Raw genomic sequence first — 27,333 nt, forward strand, 5'->3', positions numbered from 1 at the left:
GGAACGGCCTGTGTGTTTGTTTCTGGATCCCGGTTTGAAAGTTTTTTTGGGGGGGTTTGCACGTACGGCCACTCACGTACGGGCACGCGAGAGCGAAGGAACGGCCTGTGTGGTTGTTTCTGGCTCGCGGTTTGAAAGTTATTTTATTGTTGTTTGGTTTGCACGTACGGCCACGCACGTCCGGGCATGCCAGAGCGAAGGAACGGCCTGTGTGGTTGTTGTTTCTGGTTTTCGGATTGAAAGATTTTTTTATTTTTTTTTTGCACGTACGGCCACGCACGTACGGGCACGCACATATGGGCACATACTCGTCTATCTATAATTCCAGCAATCTCTGTGTGTCTGTCTGTCTGTGACCGCTGTTTCTCAACAACCACTGGTCCAATCTAATTGAAACTTGCCAGGTATATTGCTGGGGCCCTGAGGATGTGCCTTTTCAAGGTTTGATATTAATCGGACAAGTGGTTCCCAAGTTATGGCCATTTATTTACCAAACCAATGACTGGACACGGTGCTATGACGTCACAATTCTTCTTTTTATTTTTATTTTTTGCACGTACGGCCACGCACTAGTAATAATAATAATAATAAAAATTGTTGTTTGTCCATTGTTTACCAATGGCCTTGTAAGTCATGTTAACGTGTACAGTCAATCGACGTCTACTGATGTCTGATTTATCTGTCAGGCATGTGGATGGATGGCTCTGAATATACAAGCAACACAAACTCCTCCATCATCCATGATCCTTATGCAATATAATCGTACTCATGGATATCGGATGTCGCATCTAATTGGCTGATTAGACATACATTGTGTTATCGAATATGAAACGGTTTAATCGTAACATTCAGCGAGCGATTCATGACGGAGCATGTACCGTGTGGTACGTATGAAGTCTCTGCAATTTGAGGCGGGGTGGGGGATTTTAAGGAAGTGGGATGTTTGGGGGGGGGGGAATCCATGACGGAACCTGCATTGATAACTCGGTCATTCCTTGAATGAACGTGAGGTACATTCAGCACCCGGCGGGCGTCTTGTACAACCGACGCTGAGCCCGACGAGGGTCCAAATGCACGTGTAATACTCGAAAATACAATTCACGGCTTCATTGTGTCTTTGGCTGGTGGGGTTCAGACGCTGAATGGCGTGACGTCACGCCGGGAGGGCACGTTGCTGTGACAACGAGCGCCGGTGGGAGGAGCGTAGCGGATGATAGCATCACGTCCAGACGTCACTGCGGTTGTGCGCGCTGTTTGTATGCGCCGTTGCGATGGGAAACGCCGGAAAACCGCGCCGATTGGCTCGCAGCGAACTCCGTCGTTCGAAAGCTTGAGCGTCCGCCAATAAGAGCGCCGCTTTTCTGGTCACGTGCTTTGCCACCGCCCGTGCAGTCACTATAAAAGAATGTGAGGGAGCGAATTTTTTTTTTGGGCAAGAGGACGACTGCTTTCGTCGCTGGTGTTCACACGACCAGCGAGGAGCATTTTGGATATGGCGCCTCACTTATTTTATTTATTTGTTTTTTTTATTTTTCTCTCCTGAGCCTTGATTCTTTGTTCCCTTCTTCCGCGTTTAATCTGCCTTACTGTTGCCCACCCTCTCCTCAGCGCAGCCGCTGGAGTCCCGGGGAATGACCGGCAGGTGCGGCGTTTCGCGGGTCGCTTCCCCCCGCCGACGGCTTTGCCTGTTTGTGGGACACCGGAGTGTGATCTATGGGGAGACGTGTGATGATGTAATTGTTAATTTCTGTGGTAACTTCACGTCGCCCTCGTCCTGTTACCGAGACGTTCATGGCGTTTCTATTTATGGAGCCGTACTCGTACTCGTACTTCGCTGTATAATCATATCGTGGCCTTGTTTTATTTATTTATTTATTTCCAAAGCTGAGACGAACTCGAAGAAACCAAAACGCGCCACGCTGCTTCCTATCAATGGATCCGTGTGTGGATAAACGTGATTTATTTATTTAGTTATTTAGTTATTTATTTATTTTTTTAAATTAATGAAACCTCAACACATTCGCCCTCGAAACTGGTTGCTGCAGATTCTTTGTAAAAACCGTTTAATCCGCCAGTGGTCATCGAGGCGAATGAATATGTCCAGTTTCCTATTTTTCAACCTTTGTGGTTCCTCAAATTTGGCCTCGTGCGGGACTTTGTGTCTAAAAAAAAATATCAAACTAGATGAACTCCAATGACTTGTTGAATGAAGATCTTCTTGGAGCTGTTTGTAAGTTTATCTATCTAGCGATCTCAGCTGTAGCACGTGCTTTGCGGTACCTTCTAACCCATGTGCTTGAATGACATGACATGACATGACACAATCATGATGGTGGCCCCCACCCCATTTGGCCGCATGTCAATTGGCGGCTTGCTGATTATGTTGGTGCATGGGCGTTTTGGGCTGTTTTTAATGAACGGGTAACGTGGTGGCTTTAAATTTTATTTGAGATGGAAGGGTTCGGCGCCCTCTCTGTGTTGTGTGTGTGTGATTGCTCGGCAGGAAAAACAGATTTTTCTCTTTTGCTTGGCAATGTCTGGAGCAAAAACCTCTTGGGCCGTGTGCCACGGCAGGAATTCCCGGATGGTTTCCAGAGGGACATTCACAGTTTACCTCGATTTTGAAAGTCGACCGTCAAAATGTATTTTTAACAAGTGGTGTTTGTCCCTTGAGGGTAGTGTGAGGTATTAATTGGGTGACCTTTTTTAATTTTTTTTTTGAGTTGGGGTTTAGTGGTACAGGCCTGGTTGGACAACCTGGAAGTACTCGCACGACTCTAAGCTGTCTAACCTCGATTTCAGTCCCGACCCTGCTATAAACTTCCAACCCGGTGTTTCGCAAGCAAGGTGATTCATCAATGTCATCCCTCGGATAGCCGTTAAACTGGGTATCCCGTTTGGTGAACATTAACCATCCCACGGCGTCCTTGTTGAAGAGTCGGCGAGCTAGCACCGGCATCCTCAAATTCCGAAATACCGCCTGTACTGAGTGCTGCGAAGGCAACAGCAAAGCACCCAGCATGACCTTTCCCAAAAACTGCTTTGGTGGCAGCAATGGTGGCAAGAGTATGGGATGTTTGATCAATTGTTGGTTTTACTTCGTGTTTCTATTGAAATTTTTTAAACGTTTGAGTTTGTACGAGATACATGATACTTGTGTAATCTTGATTAGGGAGAGAAATTGCTCTTGCAGAACGCACAGCAAACTTTGTGCACTCCGGTTTAAAAAAAAAAATCTGATTGTGTGTGTGTGTGCGTGTGTGCGTGTGTGCGTGTGTGCGTGTGTGCGTGTGTGTGTGTGTGTGTGTGTGTGTGTGTGTGTGTGTGTGTGTGTGTGTGTGTGTGTGTGTGTGTGTGTGTGTGTGTGTGTGTGTGTGTGTGTGTGTGTGTGTGTGTGCGCGCATCATCATGTAAACCCCCTTTGAAATTTTAATGTGAAGCTTTCTGCTGCTGAAACATCAATCGTAATCTATATATGCCATTCTCTTGACTTGAGCGTTCATGCTGCCAAAGCAGTTCCTGGGCAAAGGTTATTCTGGGTGATTTGTTGTCGCCTTACCAGTAGTCTGTCAGGGCAAGGATTTGTAATTTGTTCAGGGTGCCGGCGATAACTCGTCCACTTTTTGTGAAAGATACCCTGGCATCTTTAGCGTGTACAAGCAGACGAGTCCTTCCTAGGGACAGCGCGCATTTGATGCGTCTCCCAGCGTGAAACCTTGCGGTGGTTTGCAGCCAGGCTGAGATTCAAACTGAGGTTAAACTGCTCAAAGGCGAGTGCATGTACCTCACTGCTATCCTCCCATTCCCCTGAAGTGCTAATTGATATGTAATTGTTTGTTTTACACACACTGCGAGATTCTTATTTTGAATTGGCTAAAATTGCAGAAACACCCATTTATTTGTTTATCAAATAACCTGGCTTTGGTCATAGCTTTGTTGTTGGCCAAAAGTTTTTTTTCGGCCACAATTATTGCCATGCTTCTGTGGGGTTGGCCAGGGTAACCTTGGCCCAAGGCTTTCATGAACCAGCTGGCCAGGCATGACATTTGACCAAGGTTGGGGCATGAATTTGGAATGTGTTAATAGTGCTGGGGATAGCTCACATACTCTTCACAAAGGACACAGTGGGATCTTTAACGTCCACCAACTAATTCCAGCATATGGGATTCCCGTTTAACGTCCGTCTGAGGGACGCCACACATTGCCGAATCGCCTGCCTGTGAAACACCGGGATGACAATTTATAGCCTGGTTGGGATTCGAACCCAGGCTCGACAACTTGAAGGCTTGTGCGTGCACCTATTGGCCACCTTGCCAGCCTGTTTTTTTGGAGAAAAATAATTTCTTGTATTCGTGATAAAACGAACGTGTTATTTTGATAAATGAAAGCTTGCCATTTGTTGGAGTATTCTTGATGGAAAGATATGTGTTATGGTATTGAGGTTTGGCTGGTATATATTTTTTTCCATGCTTGCAATTGTAAAGTTGTCTCATTGTGATGCAAGAACAAGTCGAATCGCACACTGAAACCTCAGTCTGATGAATATCTTTGCTGCCCTTGAAAATGCCTGATTAATCGCTGTGAGAATTCTTATTGTACTCCAGAAGTCTTTACTACTTGATCAACTGAATAGGAAGTTATGGAATTTTAAATTCTTAAATTATGGATCTAGTTCATTTTTTTGCAAGGGGGGGGGGGTGGTGATGCACCAGGTCGATGGTGGTGGAAGAGCCAAACCACAAGACAGAAGAACCAAGTGGAATGAGGAAGATTGTGGACAGCTGAGAAATGCACCAACAGCAGGGTTGAGGGACACAGAACGGACACTTGCAAGAAGAATGGTTGGTGAGGGAGGAGTGTGTGTGTGTGTGTGTGTGTGTGTGTGTGTGTGTGTGTGTGTGTGTGTGTGTGTGTGTGTGTGTGTGTGTGTGTGTGTGTGTGTGTGTGTGTGTGTGTGTGTGTGTGTGTGTGTGTGTGTGTGTGTGTGTGTGTGTATATATGTATATATATATATATATGTGAGAGATGAGCTCAAACACAGCAAGGATATAAAGAGGAATGGATGAAGCAGGAATGCATCAAAATGGAAGGAAGTGTGGTGAAGAAAATGATGTAGAAGGGGATGGTTAATTAAGGGATGTAGAAAAGATGAGTGTGGTTTGAGAAAGAGGTGAATAGCCATCTTGAAGCCCTGGATGGAAGAATGCTGTTGAGTAGACAAAGTTGGTTCCACAGGTGAGAAAAGAAATAAATGTGTGGCAGTGTGCATGGATTTTGGGAGTTTCACCAGAAGTGGGTTTACTGGCAAACTACATATGCCAGGAGAGACTGAAAGGGCAGAAAGGTGGTGATTGAAGACGAAGGACACAGTCACCTGTCTGATGTGTGAGTAACTGATGCAAAGATTGGGCTTTGTCGAGAGATTCATTTTTTATTATTATTTATTGTTTTTTTTTATTTTTATAATTGCCTCAAGTGCAAGGTATGAGGCATAGGTGTCAGCATGATGGAGAGAGTAGTACTTATCAAACTGCGGATGAAGGCCTCAAATTGTAAGTTGGGATTTGCCAAGAAATTGCTTGGCATGATGGAGGGTGCCCAGTCAGTGGCTTCCTTTGAAGGCCAACTTGGATGTGTGGTTGGCTTTAGACTGATCTTGACTGATTGTTGACCAAGTTGTTTGAGGGACTTGACCACCTTCAAATGAACCTCTGTGGTGATCGAGTTATTTGAGTGTTTTAACAACATTCCAATTGTTGAATCATTTTTAATTGAAACAATCTTCGCTTATTTTGTTTGGGGTTTGAAATACATTTTTCTGCTCCTGCTGGATTGTCATGAAATTGAAACAAATTTTAGATGTTTGTATTGTTACTCAGATTTTTTTTTTCTTTTCCCTAACCTTAGTTCAATGCAATGAAAGTTCCCTTCAAATTAGGTAATAAGTGAATAACAATCTGTGGCATTTTAAACTCGTTTGAGAGTTTATTCTTAGCTTGTCCATCCGTCTGGCATCAAGCTCTTGATATAACTGCCACTCCTTTCCATGCTGTCATGAGCCACGAGGCCGCTGTGTTTGGGGTTTTTTGGCCTATGGCTCACTTGCGTGGCTCAGTAGCCCTGTCCTTGGAGATGAGTGTTGTAATCTTGAATCTCAAGGATAGTTTGTTTGGATCATTTGGTCTTTGCGCTGCATCCGATATTTATATTTTCTTATTTAGCTTGGATCGTAATCGTCACAGCAAAACCATTGTCCCATCTCTCATTACTGATTTAAGTGGGGGTGGTGAAGGGGTGGGTGATTGCTGATTGGGGGTAGTGTGGTATCTGCTGAGGCTTTGGTTTATTCACACATATAAATTATACAGTGAACAGTATATACAAGCCGGTAGGTGACATGGCTGCTCACTCTCGATGGAAAGCTGGCTGACGTGACTAGCCAATATTCATGTACATGCTATCGATCAATTTAGCACAATAAATATGATTATCACAGCCCTCTTAGTTTGTGCCCAGAAACCTGCCTTGTGAAATTTCAGGCATGTTTCGAAAGAGACTCTAACAAATGGCAGCCCTGGTAATTCCATTTATCTATTCGCTAAAGATTTTATTTTTTTCATATGATGCTGTGAGACATTCTCCTTGGGCACAAAAAACAGGTCCCTCGGAGGTTCAGTTTCGGAGGTATTGATTTTTTTTTTGTACAGTCCACAATAAGTGTACGATAAAGTATTTTAGCTGTTGCTACGCAACGGAGGTGTGCATAGCAACCATTCATTTTTTGTGTACATGCTAGCCACATTGTACATATTTCACCCAAGTTTCATCAAAATCAGACTCTCTCAGCTATTCGCAATTAACCGTTTCTGAAATGTTCGACATGTACTCGCCTAAAACCAATCTCCTACAAATATTTTTTGTTAGGGCTGCAAATTGGCATGAAGGGAGCTAGATAGATTGCGCACAGAACTCTAAGCTTCAATTTTTCGATTTATTTATTTTTGTTTTTTTTCAATTTTTTTTTTTGACCACTTTAAAGGGCCGTTGCTCGGGCTCGGGGTCCCTTATTCGAAAGCACACGATTCCCAGAAATATTGGTCCTACCTACCAAATTTCATTGGAATCGGTTGAGTGCTTTAGCCCCAAGGCTTGACCAAAGTTTCGTGGACAGGCAGACAGATGGAAATGTCCAGAATAAGGCTGCTCTAAGAGCAGCCAATAATATATATATATATATATATATATATATATATATATATATATATATATATATATATATATATATATATATATATGGAGGAGTGTTTATGTGACATTTTCTTCATGATATGATGATGGGGGAAGGGTTAAAATATTGCTATATGGCATCAACTCCAAAATGGCTGGTGTGGCCCTTGCATCACTCCTCCTCGCGGCACCTCATATATATATATATATTTATATTTATATTTATATATATATATTTATATTTATATTTATATTTATATATATATTTATATATATATATATATATATATATATATATATATATATATATATATATATATATATATATATATATATATATATATATATATATATATATATATATATATATATATATATATATATATATATATATATATATATATAATGTGTTACGGATCTGGAAACCATTTGAATTCAACATACAGATAGATGTCCCAAAAGTCAGTTATGTGCAGCATTGGTACTGTTGCTCGTTGGGTGTGAACCCGCGTGGAAGATTGGGTGGGGCTTCCCGGCAGGGGCCAAGGCGTGCTGTTCTGGCATGTCAAGGCGTGCTTCCGATGTGCTGTTCTGGCACATGCTCCCATACCTGACCTGACCTGACATGCCAAGGCCCTGCACCGGAAAGGTGGGCCATAGGACCTGTCCAATCAGAGGTGGACAGTGAGGTGTGTTCACCAAGGCCTCTCCCTGCTGAGGGAGGTCGATAAATTCCCAAGCACTCTGACAGCGGGTCTTTTGAGGTCTTGGGTGGTCTTTTTGATGTCTTGGAGTCTTTTAAAGTTTCTTTTGAAAAGTTTTTTTGGTGGGCGTCGAGGCGGCGAACGTCTCTGCCTGCCCTTTACGAGGAAGGGAAGAGCGACCCGACCCCCCCCCCCTTTCCATGGACCCCGGCCATTCACCACCCGAGTCCCACACGTGCGACTGGGGACCAAACCAGTGACCAATGTCAGGCGCCGCATCGCGGAGTACCCTCTTTCTCCGACGGCCAGGTAACCAAACGAACTCTGACCCCTAGCTTGTCTCTCCACGGCTGCGAGTGTGTGTGTGTGTGTGTGTGTGTGTGTGTGTGTGTGTGTGTGTGTGTGTGTGTGTGTGTGTGTGTGTGTGTGTGTGTGTGTGTGTGTGTGTGTGTGTGTGTGTGTGTGTGTGTGTGTGTGTGTGTGTGTGTGTGTGTGTGTGTCCATGTGAGCCTGTCTTTAAGTAGAACTGAATAAGTGTTTTTGGATCATTGTAAATACTTCTTGCATATTTGTGTTGTCTTGCTTTTTCTTCATTTACAGTAAATAAAACTTGTTAGATATTCCCCCAGTTCGTTTCTGTCCCTTCTTGCATTTGTCCAGCATGGTTCGGATCTGAGTTTAGCCGGGTTTTTATGCCCGATAATCCGTTCATTACAGTCAGCACGGCTTTGGCAGTTTCTGCTCGGCTGCACCTGAACTGGAGTTTGTAGTCGGTCGTTGGAACTCTACCGCAGTTGGTAGAGTGACTCTGTTGAGCAAGACTTGCCGAGGGCGTGGTTTCCCTGGTAGTCGAAATCGTGCAGTTAATTAGGTAAATTGGTTGTAGATAAATAGGCCCTACGCTACTCGGTTGAAATATTGGCGACCACGGTCAGTTAAACGACCCGCCGGCTCGCGGAGTTATCCGAGCGACGACCTACAATTCGTCGTTTGGGAGACGACTCAAGCTTTCCCCACCTCGTGGTCGTTCTCGCCACTGTCCCCTGGCCCACAATGTGTGTGTGTGTGTGTGTGTGTGTGTGTGTGTGTGTGTGTGTGTGTGTGTGTGTGTGTGTGTGTGTGTGTGTGTGTGTGTGTGTGTGTGTGTGTGTGTGTGTGTGTGTGTGTGTGTGTGTGTGTGTGTGTGTGTGTGTTGTTACGGCTGTGGAAATTCGCATTACACTATAAAGGACCCTCAGGTGAGATATCTTCAGAGGTACATGTGTAGTTAGCCCAAACCCGTTGTATAGAGGGAATTTATGTGATTCATCCGGGCTGCGCCGCTTTGAGTTAGCCATTATTTCTTTTCTGTCGTTATTTTGAACCAACCACTTCTCAACCGCCATCACACAACAACCACCTTAACCACCACGCCAGCCATCGTCACAAACTTCAACCACGCTCCAACCCGAGAACAACCACAACGCCAACCCTCACCACAGAAGACCCTCCACCACCTTCGCCTTTACCTTCACGAATTCATCCCACATCATCGCTTCCACGGCCATTCCCGCACCACCTGTGAACACTGAACGTCGGGCTCTCTCAGGCCCGTTCGGCGATTGGTGCCGAACGCACCAAGCCGCGAGCGCGAATGGCGGCCTTTCCGAGGGGAAAATTCGGATCAGAAACGCTTCACGCCCACTTCTCCTCTGTCCAATTGGCGAGCGCGGGGCGGCTTGGCCCCGCCTCCAAGCGTGTGTATATGCAAATTTTAGGATCAGGAGAAGTTCATGCCCATTTTTGCCCGACCAATGGGTGGCCGGGGGGGGGGGGTCGGCGTGGCCCCGCCTCCAATCGCGTTCCGATCCTATGATTTGCATATCGGCTGCTCCTGCCGCCTATCAAAAGGCGAATGCAAAAGAGTTGAGTTTTGGAGTTGCTTGGAGAGCGTCGTCGAGAGGTTGCTCTTGGGGGACAAGGAGCGTTGCATTGGCGGAGTGGAGTCGAGTGCGCGCGGTGGAACTGCAAGCGAGGGAGCTCGGGTCTGAGGCAGGAAGGTCGGCGACGAGGTTGCGGTGTGGGGGATCGCTCGACTCGTCGCGGAACCAAGCCAGCCAGCCACTCCCCTCCCCCAGGGCATCAACAAATCCCCCTTTCCCCTGCGCTGAGATAGTGCAAAAGGGGGCCCCGTTCCCACCCCACCCCAAACGTGGTGCCAACGAAACCCGGCAAGGGGCACGGAGTTGGGGCACAGCGGCGCGGCCACATTTGCAGCTTGCCCGCCAACTCGTCACGAGGACGCGGGTAAGACCTCCCCGGTCTCGCGGACCTGGCTGCTCCTCCAGGTCACGCGCACATTTGGCCTACGGGCCTGTCTGCCTCCTTGTCCGTGAGGGTGGCTTCTTTCCTTTGCTTTTGTGTAAATGTGTGTTGGCGCCGTCTGTGAAGTAAAACTGTTTCAGTGTTTCCATTTGTGCACCTAGTCGGTTTTAACTCTTACATTTGCTTTATGTGAATTTTGATTCTGTATGGCTGTATATACGTGCTTTCCGTGTGCCAGGAAATAAAATGCTTGCTTGTTGAACTGTGCCTGTTTCGCTTTGGCTTTTCTCTATTGACTCTCCATCCTGCTTCACGTAAGGGGTTCGTAGTGGATGCAACAATCCCGGTAATTAATCTGAACCGTACAGGTCGACGATAACACCGCTCGGTTATCCTGATAGTACGGAACGGGCCGCCAAAGCGGCTCATGTCCGGAGTCGACCTGCGGCGAGGTACGATCGCCCAGTTTACCATCCGCGTGGGTACTTAGGTAGGTCGAGTTTGGCGAACAACGCTATCCTACGCGGGTGGCCGATTGGCACGATTGTGGTGAGGTCGAAAGGCCCACCCATGACTAGCTCCCGGCGTTGGTCCGAGAGGGTCACGACAGAATTGTCCGTCCGGTGGGCGACGTGTCGCGATTCAAGTTATGCGGCCGTTCGCCCGCCGGCGGGCGCGAATTCGCAAATATATATATATATATATATATATATATATATATATATATATATATATATATATATATATATATATATATATATATATATATATATATATATATACACACACACACAATATATTGTTTGAGGTTCAATTTGTGCAAGTCAATGCACTCACCTCTGAGCTGTCTCGTTGCCTGGGTTCTAATCTTCGCCCAGCTAAAAACTCACTGTGCCATTCCACATGCAGAATCCAGCTATCAATGTGTGCGTCATCCTTTGAAAGAATGTTGAGCTGGAGAATCTATCTGCTGGTTCAGGTTGTTTGTGGCTGTTGAATATCCCAGTGTCATTTGTGAAGATTTGAGTCGTCACTGGCACCCTGAACAAATTCAAAATTCCTGCCACCTTCAGTCCAACTACAGGCCTGTTGAAAGATTTTGGCCAAAAATGTGTTCCAAGCTGATCCCATAAGGTGGAAATGATTAGTGGTGGGTTTACTCGAGCAGGTTTAAATTTTTTTTTATAATATAACCTTTTTTGCTTTGAATCGCACTATGGAAACTGTGCAGGTGAGCGTTATATTTTTTATTTATTTATTTATTTTTAAAAATTAATTGTATATATATTTTTTTGGGAGGGGGGTTAAACTGACTGGAGATTTATTCAGGATCATAAATTGTGCAATCTTGTGCCATTGTGGCCTTTCCCTGTGAGCCCACACAAGCTCGATTCATTTCTACTTCCAGGAAGGTCTTCGATTGTTTGTTGTAGGTTTTAAAAAAGAAAAAAAATTTAAATGCCCATCCCTGCCGAGTATGTATGGTTAAGCGCAGGTAACCACAGTATGTTATACGATGAAAGGAAAGCACAAGGAAGTGCTTTGTGTGACTGAAGGGAGCATTCATTGTTCCGTCCGTCTCGTTAATGTGCTGCCATTTTTGCTGCCTGAGCCGTGGAAGTGAAGGCTGTACGGCAGTCTAGTTCGGTCTTGCCTGTTATTGCCTTGTAAGGGAGTGCCACTGTCCAAACATTCTATTTCAGTTGGTTACAAGCCTCCACTCTTATCCCAAACATCCAGCTTGCCATCGATGATTGTATCGTCATTTTTTTCAAAATTTGGACTTTTCCTTTTTTTTGTGAAGTAATTCTTATTTCCAAGGGTGCAGGAAGGGAGAGTTCTGAAAGTGATGCATGTTTGATCACTGTCCAAATGCTTATTTTTGTGCTGTTTCGTTTGAGTTTGAAATTCCTCAAGTTCAGTGAGGTTGTTCCAATGGCATGTGCACCTGAGGAGAGCATCCAAACATTTGCTGTTTTATTTGGTTGATGTGCAACTTTTTATTATTTTCTGGGGTTTTTTGCTTTCTTTGTTATTCCAAGCAAGTTGCCATCGTTCTGCATGATTCCCAAACAGCTAGGGTCAGTTAAGGACGCCAGGCTGCAGGGAGGGAAGCTGTGGTGGGGAGACAGGATGGGGGACAGGGGGCGTGTACTGACTCTTGACTGTTGCGCATTTTTAGACCTTTTGTAGGGATGGTGAGAATATTAGGTTAAATAGTTGGATAGTTTGGTATACCATATATAGTATCGGTATGGCTGGTTGTTGGTGTCAGTATTTTTCTGAAGATGTGTATATGGTGGAACTGCCTAAAGGATATCTGATATGTAAGCATCTTCAAACTTGGGGAAAACTTTAATACAATTGGTGCTTTGCCAGTTCCTGATTTCCTGCGAGTGGCACTGAGGTGCTTTTTCTGGCTGAAATCTTGCTCACCACCTTCAGTTAACTTCAACTTGAGGTATTTTGGGCCTGCATGAGTCTCCAAACCCTTTCCTGCATTTTTATGTCTTCTACACTTTCTCCATATATTTTGAGTGTATCTGCAGTCTGCATGTGGTTATTTCTTACCGTGGCCACACTGCCCAAAAGGGGCAGGTTGGCAAATGGTCACTTGTGGACTTTGACAGTGAGTTTGTATACAAGTCCTCTTCCTGGAAAGTGCTGTTTCTCCATTGATTGCTTTAGTGATAAGTCGATGAATGCCTTTTTAAAGCTGAAGGGCACCATGATGAAGGCAAGAGTGCGAAACTTCAAACGCTGACTGGCAGAGGAAGCAAAACTAGAAATAAAAGTAGTAATAGACTGTTGGAAAATGAGTAAAAACAGAATCTAAAGAGTGCAGGCCAACAAAAATAGTAGTTTTCAGACCTTGCCTGTCATGAGCATGAGTGGAAACTTGGGGTCTCCCCCTCCATTTTTATTTTTATTTTTATTTTTATGGTGGGGAGTGGTTGCTGATAGTGTGCTTTCTCACATTGCATGTGAAATTCCATGTGTGACTTCTCTTTGAAGTTTAACATTTCTCCTGTCAACCTTCATTTTGCATTGTCTTTCGGTTTGTGTACAGGCCTCTCGATATTGGCTTCAGGTTGGGATTGGAGACTATGCTTTCACTGGCAGACAAATGTTTGCTATTTACTTTGGTCATCGACATTCTTGAAGGCCTTTTGATTATACTTTTGCTGGGTTTGGCGAAAGTCACAGAATTTGCGTATATTGGTGTAAAGGGTGTGGCGCTGTGGTTGCGTAGTTTCCTACTATGGTGAGTTGGAACTCTGCAATCTATGCATCTGCATCTTTCGCATTGCTTTCACCTGATTTCTAACTGCAAGAATATGGCTCCCTCACTTTTTATTTTTCTTTTCAAACTCGTTCACCTTCATCGGTTTCAGTTGCATGAACAGTCGTGCAGCACACAGTGGATTTGTTCCCACTTTGGACAAATTGTGAGCTTGCCAGTTGTACAAACATTGATTCCTTTTTTTTTTTTTTTTTTTTTTTTTTTCCTTCCTCCCAACAAGTAGCCACTGTGACTGTATTCTTGAGGAATGTCAGCCATAACCAATGAGCAAATGCTGCTTATTTTCCAGTTCACCATTATGTCTGGAATATTTTTGTCATTTGCTTGACTGCATGCCTGTCCACCGCTCCTGAGATGGGTGTGTCGGTAACATGCTTTGAAATACCATGCTCTTGCATATTGTTTGGGTTGTTGGATTGCCCATTTCTCTTGATTACTCTGCCACTGTACAGGTCTGGCCAAATTGTTCAACCTGGCACTTTCTCATTGAGTACGACATTTTTTTAATGAAATTAGCATACCTATTTTTTTTTCTTTTTTTTTTTGTCAGCCCTCATGTAGTCGAAGTGAAAAGCTGGTTTAAGCAATTGGTTCATGCATTCTGTTGTTGACAAATGTCGGTTTATGATCGAGGTACCACTTGATTTCATTTGAATGTTGTATTTTGAAGATGATTCGGAAAACAAATCGCACATGCTCAGTTTTTTTTTTATTTTTTTTATTTTTTTTATTTTTTGGTTTGGTTTGGTTTTTTTAACTCTGTCTGTCTGGCAGTCAAACAAAATTGAAAGTCATTCCAAACAGGAAATGTACTGTTTTAGTGACTTCATGAAGGACACAAACGCATGAATAACGTGTTGAATCGGAATTCTATACTTGAACACTCAAAACAAATATCCTTTTGGCACTTTCAAAACCCTTCCGTTCAGTAGTACTTGAACAAAATATATTGGTGTTTTACGTCATTTCGCAGCCAATCAAATGTTCCGCTCGTAGATCTTGCCCATGTCCTTGTTTCTTAAGACAGTGCTGGGTAATGTTTTTATGAACTCTCCAGTTTGATTCGTATTTGGTTGATCTTTTAAGAAAGTGATCGGTGTCCTTTCTATGCGATTGGCTGGTTGAGGTTTAATCCTCCAGGCAAATTTGGATTTGTGCACCCATCTATCTGACCTCTGGTCACCAGCATACCATCACTAACTTGATTTGATGGTTGGCTTTTAAATGTACAATGGTCAACTCGCTTTTTGTTTGTTTTTGTCACATACACACAAACGTGCATATATTTGACAAGATGGGTCACCTGATCAAGATTGGGCTATTTCGACTTGAGTAAACCACCAAGAAGAGTGATGCTTAAAACTGTAGCAAAAATTAATCCTGGAGTGCACCATAGTAATTCGGGCCAAAAGGCCTCATTGAAAGTTTTAAAAAAATGTTTTTTTTATTTATTTTTTTTTTTTTGAGACCTTGTGTGACATGTGGTGCAGCACATTTTGGTGTAATACATGATTTTCAAAATGTGATCCGCCCCATATTGCTCTGTGCGCATGTGCATACACCAATAGTTGTGAAGTTCACGGGGGTGACCTGGGCATATCAACATTCCAGATAAGGACTGTACCATGAAACTGCTAACCAAGCTTTTAAAGAAGCCAAAAATATTTTGAAACTTATTTGTGAGAAAGGTGTCTCTGCACAAACAGATTTGGAGAACTTTTTGATCAAGTCATCCAAAAAGTTATCTTTCAGCCTGTACTGCAAAAACCTTGTACCATGTCGTTCTGTGGAAGGCCCGAAGGTTTTTGGACAGGCGCGTTCTGCCCAAATCTTCTGCTTCTTTGCATTAATGGGAAGATCGTATCTGGGGCATGTTGATGTATGTATAGGGTAAGCTTAAAGTGTGTGTGTGGTGGTTAAAATATATATATTTTTTTTCCACAGGTCCACATCTGCCACTCCCTAATTGTATTAACAGGTCGTGGTACAGATATTTTTCGTATTCCAATATTTCCATGAGTCCGATTTGCATTTCAGATTAACCATTTTGAAATTGAGCCACTTTTGTCTAAATGCTGAAAATTGGTTTGAAAATAAAAAATTTCAGTCGTTTTTTTTGTGCTGGCATCGTCAGGTCAGAAGTGCCCATAGAGCCAAACCGAATCGAAACACTGAACACAGTGAATCTGCGAAAGGCCTTATTTAGCATTCCGAGGTAATTGAGTCAATTTTTGGCTCAGGCGCATGTAATTACACACGCACACACGCACGCACACACGCACACACGCACACACGCACGCGCACACACACACACACGCACACACGCACGCACACACGCACACACGCACACACGCACGCGCACACACACACCTTGAGTTTGTGCCACTTTGAAATACCTATGGCTTTACTGTGAGCTGATTCTCCCCGGAAGTGTTGTGCTTATTTGGTGATCTCTGAATATAAAGATTTCCTATATAATATACAGTACTGTATATACATTATTGAATCACCACTGCCATGATTTATATTAGAGCTATAGGGATGCAAAACTTGTTAATTTGTCTTGCACTATCATCACCATGGGTGGTGTTTTCACTGGGTTACTTTCATGTGCAGGAGTCTGTCCTTGGATGAGCTTTAAACTTGGTATTTTGTTTGCTTGCACAGGTGTCTTTTGTTTGAAAGTGGAAATGGCAAAACTTGATTGATATGGTTAAGGCAGACTTGTGTGAATGAATGGCATGTGATTTGCACTTCCAAACCTATGTGAAAGTGGAGAGAAGCGTGGCTGTGTCAGAGCCATGCACTTTGGTCAGGTCACCACCTCGATGTGGGTTGTCCCACGGTGTCGGGAAACCAATACTGCCTGCAATTTGATCTTGCAGCTTTGGCCATTCCTCGACGTTGGGCAAGTTGGTTTGAGGTGTTAAAAGGGAGATCACCCCAGCTTGTCACATTGCCAAATGCTGAACGCTCCATTCCTGTCTCCTTGGACGGCATGCTTCCGGAACGTGTGCCATTCGTATCCGTCGCACGCAAAGGTGACCGCAGCAGCGTTTTCTTGGATTAAGGGAGGGCATGTTGGGGTTTTTTAAGACTTGAATTTAAAAGCTGCAAGAAATGATGACCAAAGACCTTTGGGTGAAATGCTTCTGCTGCAGGCATTCTTGCATTATTGTGCACAAGCGAGTGCAATCCATCTTGTGGAAGCAACTGAAAAAAAATGTTAAAAAGAACAAAGTAGTGCAAATTTATTATGTTGTGCAACCTTTTGACCATGAGCAGAATTGCAACATATGTAGATATTTCGTTTTGAGGAGCTATTTCCATGGTTTATCTTGACTGGCATAGATTTGGAAGCTTCATTTCAAATACCGTATTTTCCAGTGTATAACCGCACTCATGTTTTTCACCCTCGTAAAAAAAGGAAGATATTGATCATTTTATTTTCTAATCTAGATCTAAATATGTTGGTACAAAAAAGTATTTATTTGCTAAAAACGTGTCCCTGGGCGTTTCTGGATGTTTCTGAGCGTGACTTTAATTTCTGCACACTATTTATAAAACTCTGTACACTCTTAACCTCAACAAATTTTCAAAATGTAACTGGTCAAATTGAGCTTAACAGCATTTCTGAATGCTAAAAGAAAAAGTTAATTTGGAATAAAATTGAAATTTGGCATTGATCGTTTTTAAGACTTTATTATTATTATTTTTGCCCTTCTCTATACCCGTGTATTAACTGCACCCCCAACTTTTACCTTTTTTTTTTTTTTTTCAATAAAGTGCAGTTTATACACCGGAAAATACGATAGTACAAAGGGTGTTCAAGAAGTTCCACAACCAAGATTCTTACACTCCAAGAAACGCCAACGGGTTCTATTTTTCATGATAAGTGCATGTAATTGGTCAATATTTTAATACATTTTATGTCTCGTACTTGATTATAGCAATTGTACGTCATTCGTCGAGCTCATTTGAATGCCCCACGTGTTTTAATTACAGTATAGCTGTTTTGAAGATGCTTTTGCAATGCTTGGTAATAAACACTTCACAGTCGAAGATGTCCGTTACACAAATTATTACAATGACTGTTTAAAAGAATGAAACAAAAGTTTTGTACATTTGTTTTATCTGTTATCCATTTTCTTGGACAATTGTGCTACTGCAGCTGTGTAACTGTTTTGTAATGGTGGTTATTTGTCGTGTGATCCATAGTTTTGCTTCCTTTTGGGTTGCGTGCGTGTGGGTTCCTGGCACGGTGATTTGTGTTGTTGTAATGAAAATCACATTGCCAGGGATTACCACGTGAACGTAGGATGCTGCAGCACTCGAGAGTTTTCTGACAGCATTCTGCTCGTATTGTTTCTTTATTAGCAGGTTATTGTTATCCTTAAATCTAACGGTATAACTGTCATACCTTCATCCTGCCCCCCCCCCCCCATGCTCCTCACGTCTTGGCCTTTCTATTGTCATGCTCATGTACGTTGTAAAATTTGTCAATGATTGACAAGCAAACGCAAGTGCTTTCCTCTGTGCTTGTCCAGTTATTTATTTTTTTAAAGTGAGGGTAATGCCTTTGTTGAACATGGTGCGTATTTAAAGCATAACAAAGCAGACCGAGTACAATTTGCTTTTGTACCACTGAAGTTTTCACGTTTTTTGCAGTCCTAGTTTTGCAACGTTTTTTTTCCAACCCTCTCATCCTCCTTCCTCTTGCTCAGATTTGATTCCAGGCCAGTCTTGAGACCGTTTGAGGATTAATGGAGCATCACATGGTTTAAGGTAGCGGCCCCTGAGTTGAAAGTGCTTCCTGGTGATTTATTGCAAGAGGCAAATGCAGTGAAAACTGAACTTTGCTCCAAATTGGCCTCTTCAGATTCTGGTGTTCAGAGTGCCTATGTAATGAGGAAACCCCTATTTTGTGCAACACCACCACCACCACCACCACCACCACCACCACCACCACCACCACCACCACCACTTGACATCCGGTGCTTTTTGAAGGACTTTGCCTCCTCTGGTGCGGGGCTTGGCTCACTTGTGAACACTGCTGTATTTTATCCTGTTCACAGTGGCTAAGTTCTGCACTCGGGCTGGCTCTCCTCCACTGTCTTAATTCCTACTCATTTTCTTGCTTTGGCAGGACAACAGCCCACCCCTCCAAATGGCCTTTTCCATGCTTCTACTGAAAAACAAAATAAACCTCAGGAGATTGATGCAAATGAATCACGACCTGCTCATAGCCGTTTGCTCTCCAAAAATATCTTGCCGTGCTTCCTAACAGGCATCCGGGTTTGGTGTGCAGCAGGTGCGTTCCTCACATCGTGTCTACGTCCCTTCCTTGCGCTCCTGTGTTGAGGATCTAACTTTGACTATATCGCTTTCTTTGCTGAGTATGGAAGATGAAATTTGTGCTTCCAACTTGGATTTTATATTTTTCAATGTCTTCATTATTTTTGTGTACATGCATCTGTCTTTGCTCTTAAACTACTTGTGCATGAGAACAAAGGCAGCTTGCCAGCCATTTTGAAGTTGTGATTTCTTAACAGCTGCATTTGAGTGATTGTAATCACATGTTCACAGGAGTCTCCTCTTCCCAGCTGCTTTCCAAAGTATTTCTCGGTCTGCCCAATGAAATGACACGCTGCTCAAAACAACCCCTTTCCTTTGCACAAGGCCACAGTCGTGTTGACCACACATACTGCATTATATAATGCTGCGGCTGGCTCCTACTTGTTTTATTTGGGCTTTCTGGTGGCCTTGTTTGTCTGCAGATTACGAGTGTGATAATCGCCTACTCGAGGCCCCTCAAAAAGTCTCTACAGTCATCTCGCATCAAGCCGGAAGTATGTTCTGCAGCCTATTCAGAATAACAGCACTACAATTGAATGTGACCAAGTGGACCGTGTGTGGTGTGTGATTCATAGAAAAAGGGTGAAAATACAAATTGGTGCCAAACTCTGAAGTAACAGGACAGTTTAAATTGAATGTATACACAAGTCGCTGAACCCCAAGCAGGAACTTCATGAACTACAGAGCACCCATACTTGTAGATGGAAAAGTGAACTTTTAGGCAGAGGATGTTTTGGCCGAGTGCTGAACTGTGATGTCATTTCGCTTCCTCATCATCGCCTAATGGTAAAGTAAACATGTACTTTGATTAGGCAAACTCAAAAGGGCTGGCAGGATGACCTAGAAGTATGCACACTCGCCTCTAAGCTGTCTAGCCTAGGTTTTAATCCCAACCCAGCTATAAACTGTCATCCCGTGTTTCTCAGCCAGGGTGATTTGTCAATGTGTGTGCTGTCTCTCGGATGAACGTCAAACTGGGTGCCCTGTCTGTCAGCAGTACTTGGCAGCTGTTAAAGATCCCATGGCTGCTATCCCCTCTGTTTAATTGGGTGCTTGACCACCTGACTAGTGAGCTGGAAAGGATGAGTCCATACAGGTTTTTGATAAGAGGTTCGGGTGACTCACATGAGGCAGGTGCTAGAAAATTGTGCTGTGAAGGAAAGTCGGGTGAAATTTTTCTCCAGAAAGGGTCAGACAGAGGGGAGATGCAAGTACAATGCAGGAGCAGTGACTTGGACTATGGTGAAGGTGCAAGATGACTGTTTAGCATCCCGTCTGCTGGCATTAGTTGGTGGACGTTGAAGATCACAATGTGGTCCTTTGCGAAGAGTGGGTAAGCTTTTGTTGGCACCCAAAATGAATTGCAGATCCCTGCCCGAACTTTAGTCGACCGTCAGGCCAAGCCAGCCTGTTCGTGAAAGATTTGGGCCAAGCTTACCCTGGCTAACCCCATTAATGTGGGAATAATCATGGCCATGAAAAGGATATGCAAACCCTGTCTAAGAGAAAATAAAAATGCCACTTCGATTTTCCAGGTAGTTGGCTGAACACGTCTGCACGTGCACACGTTTTCCAACTGGCACTTGTTGGCATTTTGTACCAGGATTCCTTTATTATTATTTTTTTTATTCCTCCCCCTCCCCCCCCCACCCCCTTCTCCATGGCTTATTTAAGGGAAAATAATTTCTGAATTATTAGGGTAGGGATGTGATTTTGTTGGGAAGCAATCAATGCTTGGCAAACTCTTATATTGACTATTCCAGTGCTTTTACTGTAATATGGAGGTTTGAATAAATTGATGGCAGTAATGTAGTGTCCAGTGTGTTCGGTTTTGACAATCGAATGGTAAGGTGCATTAATGTGGTGCAAATCCATTGATGTTGTTTTGCTTGTTGAAGCACTTTTTAAAATACACGGTACTGCTTATTTTTTGTCATTTAAGTGACTAACTTGAACAGGCCTCGACTAAGCTTGTTTTGGCTGTTTGTGGTATTGTCTTTTTAGCCTCTACATATTGTTCCCATCTTGTGCCACTGCCATTTTATGACTACTTTGTCTCACACGACGAACAGGTGTGATTTGGAGAAAGTCCCACATGGTTGGAGAGGGGAGTGATATATATTTGGTATTTTACATAGCTGTTGTATGTGGAGTTGAGGCAAAGTTTGGGCTTTTTGAGGAAGAGGTTTAAAATTAAAATAAAAAAACATCTCAAAATTATTATTATTTTACTTTTCAGGGGTCAACTTACCTGATCAGAGCGTCCTTAACTTCATGATTGTGATGGTGTTTTAACGCATAGCTTGGTCATTAAGGGTTGGTTGTGAATGGTGATGCATGAATTGATGTGGTAATTGCTGCTCTCTGGCATGGTGCCTTCCCATGAAGGAATTAAATGTGAAATGGACAACTTGATGGTTTGGCAGCAATGAGTAGATGTGTTATTGTAGATTTTAACTTTGAGCGTAGTTTTGTAGGTCGTGGAAAGCTAATTGCTGGTGCCTGTGTTGGGTGTGGATCAGTGTCAGCAGGTGTGTGAGGAAACCGCACCTGTTGACTTCGTTGAAACCCCTTCTTTGCCAGAGGCATGCATGTCCGGACAAGTTGCTTGATCCTTTCAATGGCACTGCCATTCTCCAAAAGGCGTTGTAACAGGTATTTTTCCCTGTAAGCTTTGCAGGAAAGGGGCATTAACTTGATTGCTACACTTAACAAGCTGAAATGAGAGCGGTTTTCAAACTACCTTTTTGGCACTTGTCGCTTTGCTTGCTTTGGCTCAAGTTTACCAGTACCTGAAGTATTAAATGTTCTGCAGGCTTTCACATGAGAGAGCTCTTGGTAAGAAATTTTCATCATGTTTACTGGTGATTCAAAACTGCAGCTCACCTCCTCAACTCGTGTATGTACATGTGTATATGTACACATGAGTTTGTACCATACATGTGGCTGATGCTCGATCAAAGTTGCCTGTTAACTCGCAGCACATTTTTGTGGCCCAGACCACAAATCAGGTTACTATTCGAGATCTGGTGAATGCCTTTTGGGTAGTTGTGACCTTTTAGTTGTGCAAAAACAATGAATTCAAAATGAGTGAAAGAGGTGACTGCTTTATGTGGTATTGTTTGAGCTTGCAGTTGAGCCATTCCTGCTGTTGAATTGCATGTCAAGGCCCCTACCCCCAAAGATAATCGCTTCCAATCAGCACAGCCTTTTCTTTGATGGACTTGACTGTTGTTTCCTTAGTGTGAGTGGCAGGGTGACTGAGAGGTATGTACACTCGTCTCTAAGCTGTCTGACCTGGGTTTGTCTCATCCAAGCTATAAACTGTCATGGTGTTTCACAGGCAGGTGATGCTTTGATGTGTGTGCTGTGAAACTGGGCGTCCTGTTTGCTGGCATTAGTTGGTGAATGTTAAAGATCCCACGGTGTCCTTCGTGAAGAGTAGGTGAGCCATTGCTGGCACTGAATAAATTACAAATTCCTGCCCTAACCTACAGAGGGCATTGCGTCAGTGGCACAGCCGCTCCTGCAGCCTGTGATGTGACCCTGGCCCAGGCCCCCTGTGCTCCATGCACAAGGTGTGAGTGGTGCTACATAGTGTATGCTGCTGTCTTGCTTTGGTTTGAAATTGGGCCATGACTGATTGTGATCTCCTGACTCGTGGTCATATGACCAAACTGCAAAATGTTTGATTCCATTTTTGCCATGGCCATATTTGTCAATGCTATAAAATTGCTTTTCCAATTATTTTCTAATGCATGAAATAGTTCTGTCGTCTATTACAGAAGAAGATGAGTTTCAGCACTGCGAGCAACACAACTTTTACATGATTGTGGTTTCTAAAGTAGTTTGCAATTGTAGGTATTGATGACCTTCAGTGGGTGTGCATGTGAAAATACTCATCCATCCTTCCTTGATTTATGAATTGGCTTTCAGAAATATATCAAGACAAAAGGCAGCAATTGTGCCAGGAAAAGAAAAATTGCAGGGTGTGTTGGTATGATTTGTGCTGCTTTATTCAAAACTTGGAAGAGTATCTGTCCCCAGTGAAGAGAAGTTTAAGTTAATCTGTTGATTTATTTAATATTTTGTGGACTATTAAAAAGGTCAATTATGTTGCACTCTTGGTTTTACACAGAGCCAAAGGTTGGAGCTTCTACTGCTGACTGCAAAATGGTGGTGCAACATCGGGCGGCACAGGTTGGATTTGTCTCAAAAGAGGGAAAATTTCCTGGTTGTGAAATAAGATTTGGCATCAACATTACTCGTGCCTGTTCTCCCATCATTTCAAAATTGAATGTTGAGCTTTTTAATGCAGTGCAAGAAGCAGCTGCCATAAGAGACAGATGAATGCCTGTATGGACACCATGGTTCACAATATATAATAGATGATGCCCCTTCCAAGGAGCTTCAACACAGAAAGAGACCATTTGGCCCATGAAGCCTGTACAATGGTTGCCAACTTGTGACTTTTGTATACAGAGTTGAGGCTCGTATAAGTGCAAGAAGGAAATGGATCAGGATGCAAAAGGAACCGTTGTGGTGGGGGGGGGAGTGGTAGAGACACCAACAGTGGAGTTGAAGGACAAAATAGAGAGAATTGGACAAACAATGGAGTAGGGAGGATGGATACAGAAGGAAACTTCTTCCTACCTCTCTCCCCAATCCTGATCCATCTTTTTTCCCCTCCTTTTTTTCCCTTGCCCTCCTCTATTGCCCCAACTCCTCTGTCTCTTGCTCTCCTGTTCCTTTTGGCTTGTTACTTACTAATGTGTTCAGTGTACTAGTTCTTCCATGAGCCTTGACTCTTTATATTTATTTAAAAAAAAAAAAACTCAAACCTGACATCTTGTTACTATTTTATGGTTGTTTGTCCATACTCTATCCTTTGCAAAGGCTGAGTGGCATGCGAGGAAGCAACACATACCATCTTGTCTTTGGTATGATTGGGCCAGGGTTTGAACCGCTGACCTTTTGGAATCGGAGGAATCTCTCTTCTTGCCATTATGCCATCGAGTCTGGTTGTTTATTTGTGAAATTTATTCTTTTAAATCAGGTTTCCATTTATGAGTGGGCAGCAGCACCTTGCTACGCATGTCTGCTATTTCTGGTGGCACAGCTATGCTGCTGCAGTGCCTCCAGAGATTGTGGAAGGAATTCTGTGCTTGGCTGGGGTATGACTACACAATGGCCTACTTATTTTGAAATGCACTGAGGGATTGTTAACATCCATCAGCAAATGCAGATTGGATGGCTAACTTTACTCCCACTCCACCACCCATCTCTTAAAAAAAAAAAAAAATGGTGTACTGACCGATTCGACAGCATGCCTGTGAAGCACCAAGGTCTAGTCTGGTTTCAATTCCTCCATTGATATTTTCTCGTCAAGGCAGTAATTTAATGCAGACTCGATGTATCTCTGCATACTCACCTTCAAGATATCCTGTTGGTCCCCCAAATGACATGGGCAGGACACTTCTTGAAAGTCACCACCAATCCGGTTTTATTTGTAGTCTTGGCCCATTTTGGAACACCGGTTAAAACTTGACGAAAGCCATACCTTGAAACAAGATGCCTTTTGATTTGTAGCCAATCAGCATACATGCAAACACATGTTGAAAGGGCACATGGGAAATAATAGCCAGTTCAATCATGTGACTTTCTCTCCATGAAGCCGGTGCTTCAAAATTGCATTCCCAACGGTCACATTGGACATGCAATCTTGATATCCACTCCCTTTCCTCGATCTGCACCACATTGCCTTAAAAGCAAGCTATTTCGGTGAGAACCGATGTAATTTTATCCAAAGTGATGGTAACTGATGCCCTCGTCATCGGGCAACATTACGGTGCCCATTCCAACATATATCTGCCAAAATACATTCTCTTCATGAACTTACAAAAAAAAATTCTTGCATTTGTTTGTTTGAATTCCAATCCCTACTCTCCTCACCCCCCCGCCCCCCATTTTCTCCTTTCTTTATATGGAAGAGTGAGGTAGAGTTGACAGTGGGAGAAATATCAAGGGAATGAATGAATGGGCAAGGAGGGAGAAACACTGAAACGAGCAAGTAAGAGGGTTGGGTTGGGAAAGCTTAATGGGGGTAATAAAGACCATGGGTCAGAATTTGGGATTACAAGAGATTTAAGTGCACAGCTTGCTTTTACGTCCTGGAGGGAAGAGTGACAGAACAGCCACTACAAGGTTGTTCCATGGACTGGAGAAGCGAGGGCGGGGTGGGGGAACAAAAAAAGAGGTGTGCAGTACACCTGGATTTTGGAAGACGACCCAGTAGGCGGTTACACGATCGTGTGCATCATGGGGTGGATAGGGAGGGTCGGATGGCAGAGCTGTGTTTGAGGATTGATGGTATATAACGGACCACTGACCTGCCTGAAATGTGAAAACTCATCTTGTGGTTTCAACCTCATGAGAGGTTTCAATAATTTTGAGCATTAGATCAGCTTCATGCAAGACTAACTGTCTATGCAGGTTCAGTGGGATTCTGAAATTGCTCCTGAAAGACACCTTGTGTATATGTCCATCCTGAGTTAATTGTTCACCTCTGCTGAGCTGCTGAGTTTGAATTGTTTTCTTCAAAGCAACTCGGTTTTATTTTATTGTATTTGTACGTCACCTGAGGCTCCGTAGCCTCCTTTTTGAGGACTGGGAAATGTGTGCATGTTTATACGTGCATATGTTTTGGCTGGTTTGTTTTTTCTTCCCCCCCCTTCCTCATGCCAGGTTATTAATACTGCTTATGAAATCTGGTGTTTCCATACCACTTGATTATCAGTGCAGCTTGTGTCCTCCATGGTGCTGTGAAGCACGATTGGTTTGACCAAATTGGGCACAACCGCTTTTGCTCCATGATGGAATTGATCGAGCTTGAAGCCAAAGCTCATCTCTGGGTCAAATAGCTGAGTTTCTGTTTTATCACAATACAAAGTTGAACTTGAGGATCGTGTAAATGTTGTGCAACATATTGCACTTCCACCTGTATGCCTTTTTGATTGCATAAAGGTGTTTTGAGAGGATGCAAAGATTGTGTGATTTCGATGAATAAAACAATCTGATATTTCTCTGTGTCCTGTGATATTGTTGCTTAAAAAAATTTTTTTTCTAAGTATATAAATTACCTTGTGCAATTACTTGACATGCTTGCGTGAGGCGCTTCAAGCCCCTTGGCGCCGGTGGGCGGAAAGCAAGTCTCGCTGCAACACAGCCAGCTTGTTTTGGAAAGTTCAAGGCGGCAGCCTAAGCCCCTTTAAGTTCAAGCCACAAGTGGGGTCTGTATGCCTCTACCGTCGCTTTCCCGCTCGGATAGAATTCCTGCTGCCTGAGCAAGAGCAGACTGGTTGACATTTTGTAAATCGCAAATGCCTAAATGTGGTGCTCCCCCTCCCTGCACCCCCCCCAATTCCTCTTCCCCACCAATTCCAATTGTAGACAGATGCTAGGACACCCTTCTGTGCCTCTCTCTTGTAATTGTCTGTGAAGTCTAGGCAGTGACTACAAACCATCCTGTTTTGGGAAGTGGGATTTGCTCCAAAAATATGCATGGTTTCATGGTTGGGGAATTAATCATGCAGTTGGAATGAAGTTTAACCTCCCTTTTTAATATTATTTTTAAAATGTTCCCTCGACGAATATTTGCTTTTCTGCAGAAACTTCCATGTAGGTTTGTTCAACCATTTTGATATTCCCAGAGTAAGTGTTTTTTTTTTTTTTTTTGAATGGATGAGGAGTCGTTTTTGTGGAGTTAGACTGAAGCTTTCTGATGAGTGCGACACACCAAAATGATCTGCAATGATTCGGCTAATTAACTACAAAAAATCCTTACTTCCTATGTTGTAAACTCATGCCATGTTAAGTTGTAGAGAGCAGATTAATAGGTCCTTCCACAGCATGGCATTCCAATTACAAAAAGAATGATAACATTGTTCCAAAGCATTATATTAATTTTAGTAAAAGTTCATTATTTAAAAATGAATTTTTTATTTTTTTTAAAGCTGGATTTAATTGTTGATTAAAACCACCGCCTTAGTCACATGTGTGTAAAAGGGAAGAAGGTTGAGCATTGCCACATGACACGTTGGTAAGGTGGTTTGGTCTGCTGATCAATCTGGGCATCACGTAGCAATTGCAGACGACGTGGAATAGATGTAGCTTTGTCCCACGTACTTGACATTAACTCGCACACCACCATTTTTGTTGAGAGATTGGTATTCAACTCTTTCTCAAATGGGATTTCTTTACACCTTGAACAAACTATATATATATATATATATATAATTTTTTTTATGTATATATTCTCCCCCCCCTCTAAGATGACCACTTGATTTGAAGCTGTGACCATGCAGGTCCAAGTGTGTATTCACAGCAGAATTCGAAGCCTCTTCAGAAGGTGGATAACTATTTGTTCATACCTTTAAGGAT

The 27,333-nt window shown here is 43.2% G+C and overlaps 1 protein-coding gene across 27 annotated transcripts; it reads left to right on the forward strand.

Moving 5' to 3' along the window:
• Positions 1 to 1,033: 1,033 nt before the first annotated feature.
• LOC147031930 (uncharacterized) lies at positions 1,034 to 25,975 on the forward strand. 27 transcript variants are annotated; one of them, XR_015054966.1, is made up of 8 exons: positions 1,064 to 1,642; positions 12,615 to 12,696; positions 13,306 to 13,500; positions 15,484 to 15,754; positions 16,425 to 16,580; positions 18,264 to 18,324; positions 19,317 to 19,388; positions 21,417 to 25,975. XR_015054966.1 is itself a non-coding variant. In XM_085869164.1 (3 exons), exons 1-3 carry the CDS (start codon positions 1,632 to 1,634, stop codon positions 21,544 to 21,546), a joined length of 336 nt encoding a protein of 111 aa, XP_085725290.1. In that variant the 5' UTR covers positions 1,412 to 1,631; the 3' UTR covers positions 21,547 to 25,975. The 27 variants fall into 27 exon arrangements, 1 of the variants encoding a protein (XP_085725290.1); XR_015054950.1 differs by having other exon boundaries at positions 1,062 to 1,733; positions 18,686 to 25,975; XR_015054958.1 differs by having other exon boundaries at positions 1,063 to 1,642; positions 19,317 to 25,975.
• The last annotated feature ends 1,358 nt before the right edge of the window (positions 25,976 to 27,333 follow it).

The sequence above is a fragment of the Eptatretus burgeri genome, chromosome 2 (genome assembly GCF_056783735.1).
Source record: "Eptatretus burgeri isolate ZD-2024b chromosome 2, Ebu_testis_v1, whole genome shotgun sequence".
NCBI classification, from domain to species: domain Eukaryota; kingdom Metazoa; phylum Chordata; class Myxini; order Myxiniformes; family Myxinidae; genus Eptatretus; species Eptatretus burgeri.

Excerpts from the sequence above, each read along its gene's own strand:
- LOC147031930 (XM_085869164.1), top strand. Across the intron at positions 13,501-21,416 it reads TTGCGTAGTTTCCTACTATG|TGTCAGCAGGTGTGTGAGGA; the intron begins GTGAGTTGGAAC and ends GGTGTGGATCAG.